Source organism: Octopus bimaculoides, chromosome 15, assembly GCF_001194135.2.
Source record: "Octopus bimaculoides isolate UCB-OBI-ISO-001 chromosome 15, ASM119413v2, whole genome shotgun sequence".
NCBI lineage: Eukaryota > Metazoa > Mollusca > Cephalopoda > Octopoda > Octopodidae > Octopus > Octopus bimaculoides.
The window spans coordinates 52,157,338-52,161,568 of record NC_068995.1 but is presented as its reverse complement, the minus strand read 5'-3'; the positions used below and the strand labels follow the sequence as shown (position 1 = coordinate 52,161,568).

Here is a 4,231-nt window from a genome sequence, read left to right as displayed (position 1 = left end):
ACATAAAAACCACCTTATGCTTGTACCACATAAACAGCACCCATGTTGATGTCACATGGAGGTGGGTGGAAGTAGTTGAGAAGGAAAGTAGCAAGATTACGGACAAAATAGATAAAGTTCAAGAAACATAACATCTGTTGGCAACAAAAGGTTTCTCTCTTCATCATCATCATCACCACCACCACCGGCCCTCTTCCACACATTACATCACACCACCACGCACACACTAGCACTGACCACTTCCCAGCCCCACATCCTCACACCTACACATACAAACACATCAAGGTCACCAGCCCTCTTCCACGCACATACATACTCTCTTATACACATGCACGCACACCTTCGTTTTGGGATCACGACTACTTTATTATCTCCCTTTCTTCCTAGCTCTCCTGTGTGACCCTCTGTCCAGCATTCGCCATGATAAATCGCTAGCCACTACACATTCTTTATTTTCTCTCCTTGTTTCTTTCTGTGGAAGAGCGTAGGCTCGAAACATTAAAGACTTTTTCACTTCCCGAGCATTAAACTAATACACCTGTTTGTTGTCTACACCACCTGTCTTCGTCTTTTGTATTTTTGTGAATTCTCCCCATACATTACATGCTCATGTGGTCGCACCGGTTGATCCTGTCTCCTCTTTTTCGGATTCTCTACCTGAACTTTCTACTACCCTTCAGCTGCACCTCTTCTGCCCATAGATTACACTGGACTCCTCTGTTGATATATATATATATATGTATGTATGTGTTTATTTTTGTCTGTGTTTGTAACCCCACCATCAGTTGACAACCGATGTTGGTATGTTTACGTCCACGTCAATTAGCGGTTTGGCAAAAGGAACCGATAGAATAAGTACTAGGCTTACAAAGAATAAGTCCTGGAGTCGATTTGTTCGACTAAAGGCAGTGCTCCAGCATGGCCGCAATCAAATGACTGAAAGAAGTAAAAGAATAAAAGGAAAGAAAGAAACGATGTACTGCTAACTACGGTTCGCCCCCAGCTGCCACCCTCTTTCTGATGGCCCCTAAAATGAGAAGGTCTGACATAAATCATGACTGTTGCCTTTTCACCATTAAGCAAAAGGCAAAAAAAAACCCCAAACAAAAAAACAAAAAAAAAAAAACTGAAAAGGAAGTTGGATTAATGATTAATCGTTTTAAGAAAAGGAGAAGAGTGTTCAAGAAGGGAGACAACTCACAATCAAATGCTGTCAGTGATTTATTCTGTAACACGTTACCGATCACTTCCTGCGTAAGATAAGACAAAAGAGATAAGTGAAAGTGTGCACACACATTTATGCACAACACAGAGTATATTAGAGTATTCAAAGTGATTAGTAATATAATTAATATAATTTATATTCGTTCTTCACTCGTTTATTACTGTTCTTATTCTAACTCATATCCATTGTCCGGAAATCTTTCGTCACACATCTGTGACCTCTTCAGCGACACTTCCATCCTCGTGTGTGCTGTTGTTCCGCTTGACTAACATAATTTAACCCCTTTGATACCAACCTGTCTGAGACTGTCTTCAGTCTTATAAATTAAAACCATCCATCAAAATTTTAAGTTAATTTACATAGGCGCAGGAGTGGCTGTGTGGTAAGTAGCTTGCTTACCAACCACATGGTTATGGGTTCAGTCCCACTTCGTGCACCTTGGGCAAGTGTCTCCTACTATAGCCTCGGGCCGATCAAAAGCCTTGTGAGTGGATTTGGTAGACGGAAACTGAAAGAAGCCTGTTGTATATAAATATATATATAATCCAAGAAAGTTAGGGGTTGTGAATCCAACCCACTAAGGGATAATATCTATCCAATATACTGGCAGAAGGATACCCAATTATTATTACACTTGTGTTTTTACCAAGTGCAACCATTTGGGCAAAGTGTCTGATCTGAAGTTATCTTCTTCCATTCCTCTTATCAATCTCTGAAACACTGGACCCCGTCTCTCCTCTTTTAACTAAGCTATCAAGAGTCTTGTAGGTTTCACAGTAATGGAATCACTTCCCTCTACAGATAAAACATTGGTAAATGATAATTTATGTACAATAATGGTGCAGCTCTGAATTTTTTTACAATAAGGCTGCATAAAATACATGCATTTGTTGTATTGTTCTAACTGCAGTTGAAGACTGCTTCAGCACTGCAGTAATTTACTTCATATCGATGCTGCAGATGATGATGATGATGATGATGATGATGATGATGATGATGATGATGATGATGACAACGATGATGATGATGATCTTTTAATGTTGAATTTCCATGCTGAAATGTGGGCTAGATGGTTCACAGGATGTGCCAGACTGGAAGATGGAATTGCGCCCCCAAAATCTATTTCGTAATGGTTTCTATAGCTGGATTCTCTTCCTGTTGCCAATCACTCTACAGTGTATTGGGCGGCGCATTTTTCATGGCACTATATCACAAGACGAAGATATAAGATTTTTAAGACATCAAATGGCTATGAGGGTCCAGTGGAGTGAAATAGGAATCGAAGGGGTCCATAGGCACACACACACACACACACACACACACACACACACACACACACACACACACACACACACAAAAGGCTGAGAACCATTGCTTTAGATGAATTCTAGCAACTGGCTGGATAAAATAACCTTCAAATCATTTACATACATTCAAAGGGAATGTTGTTTAAGAATAAACTATGTTATAAGACATTAAACATTCGATTTAATATAGGGACTTTCTCCATTCACTGTTATTTTGTTTATGTTTATAAACGAGTATTTGAAAAAGAAAAAAAAATCGATAATTTAAACACACATTATAAAGAGAAGAAAGTTATCAAAATATCATTGGAAGTGTGTGTTGGCGAGTCCATGTGAAAATATATCGACATGTAATAATGTTTATGGGCTAAACTTGTAAACATACCAGGACATAAACCTATACGCTTAGATGCCATACGAATGTTTATTTTGATATTTGTACATGTAAATGATGCGATCACACAATTTTATGGATGTGTGCGTGTGTGTTAGTATATACAGGGTGCCCACAAAGTCTGGGTACATGAAGTAAATAAAATCATGACATAAACAATTCAATATAAGAAATAATAATTTCTTAAAGCATGAGTTAATCCCAATGTACCCAGACTTTGTGGACACCCTGTACACACACACACAAACACACACACACACACACACACACATATATATATATATATATATATATATATATATATAAACACGCCTACATTTCTTCCTGCCATTCATGTTGATCAAGTAAAATGTTACATTGAAAAGACACTCACCAAAGATTGTCTAAACGTCATCAGATCAGGTCGAACCATCCAATCCATGTCTTGCTCCGTCTCAGTTCGAATCCGTATTGTCAACAATGGTAGACTCATTTCTCATGTGATTGGTTTTATTTTCATCGATGAACAGATTATAAACACCAACTCAAGAAATAGATTTACACGGAAACGGTGATTCAGCAAAAAACATCCCCATATGCAAACATTACCGGTTATATCATTTGATGAAATTTTGTGTTATGAAATAGAATTAAAGAATATATGAAAATACAACTAGCATTAGAGCTAACGTGGAAGCATATACAATACATTAGGCATGGTCGCTCAACCTATAAGAAAATAGTTCCCAAACTTTCAAGCTACACGAACGATAGTAAAATGTATAATATGTAATATAAGTAAAGTTTAAGACGGAATTTTGGAGTTGCTATTATTACCATATAGAGATAATAGAAAGAAAGAAAAAAACACACACACGGAAGTGAAGGTCAAAAACGAATAACGTTTGAAAAAAAAAAATCAGAATTGGAATTCCTATTCTATGAAGCAAACAATAAAGATAAGAAAAAAAAAAATTAAGATAAAGCGCTGTAGTGGCTGTGTGGTAAATAGCTTGCTTACCAACCACATGGTTCCGGGTTCATTCCCACTGCGTGGCACCTTGGGCAAGTATCTTCTACTATAGCCTCGGGCCGACCAAAGCCTTGTGAGTGAATTTGGTAGACGGAAACTGAAAGAAGCCCGTCGTATATATGCATTTCATTTCATTTCATTTCATTTCAAAGTTTCAGCTCAGAGCTGCGGCCATGCTGATGCACCACCGTGTTGCTACACTGTTATTACAGGGAGCCTCTTACAATATGTGGCACTTGGTGAAGAATGGAGTTTGATTTAGCAACTCTCATTTGCACCTCCTGCCGCGAGGT

At 38.1% G+C, this 4,231-nt stretch overlaps 1 protein-coding gene across 1 annotated transcript in view; it reads right to left on the bottom strand.

Moving 5' to 3' along the window:
• LOC106870780 (dual specificity mitogen-activated protein kinase kinase 5) overlaps window positions 1-4,225 on the bottom strand; it is a 25,014-nt gene extending 20,789 nt beyond the window's left edge. The window contains exons 1-2 of the mRNA XM_052973423.1: window positions 3,300-4,225; window positions 1,202-1,250 (exon numbers count right to left, since the gene is read on the bottom strand). Of these exons, the coding sequence (XP_052829383.1) occupies window positions 1,202-1,250; window positions 3,300-3,398 (148 nt within the window). The 5' untranslated portion in view covers window positions 3,399-4,225. The remainder of the gene's footprint in view (window positions 1-1,201; window positions 1,251-3,299) is intronic.
• Window positions 4,226-4,231: the final 6 nt, after the last annotated feature.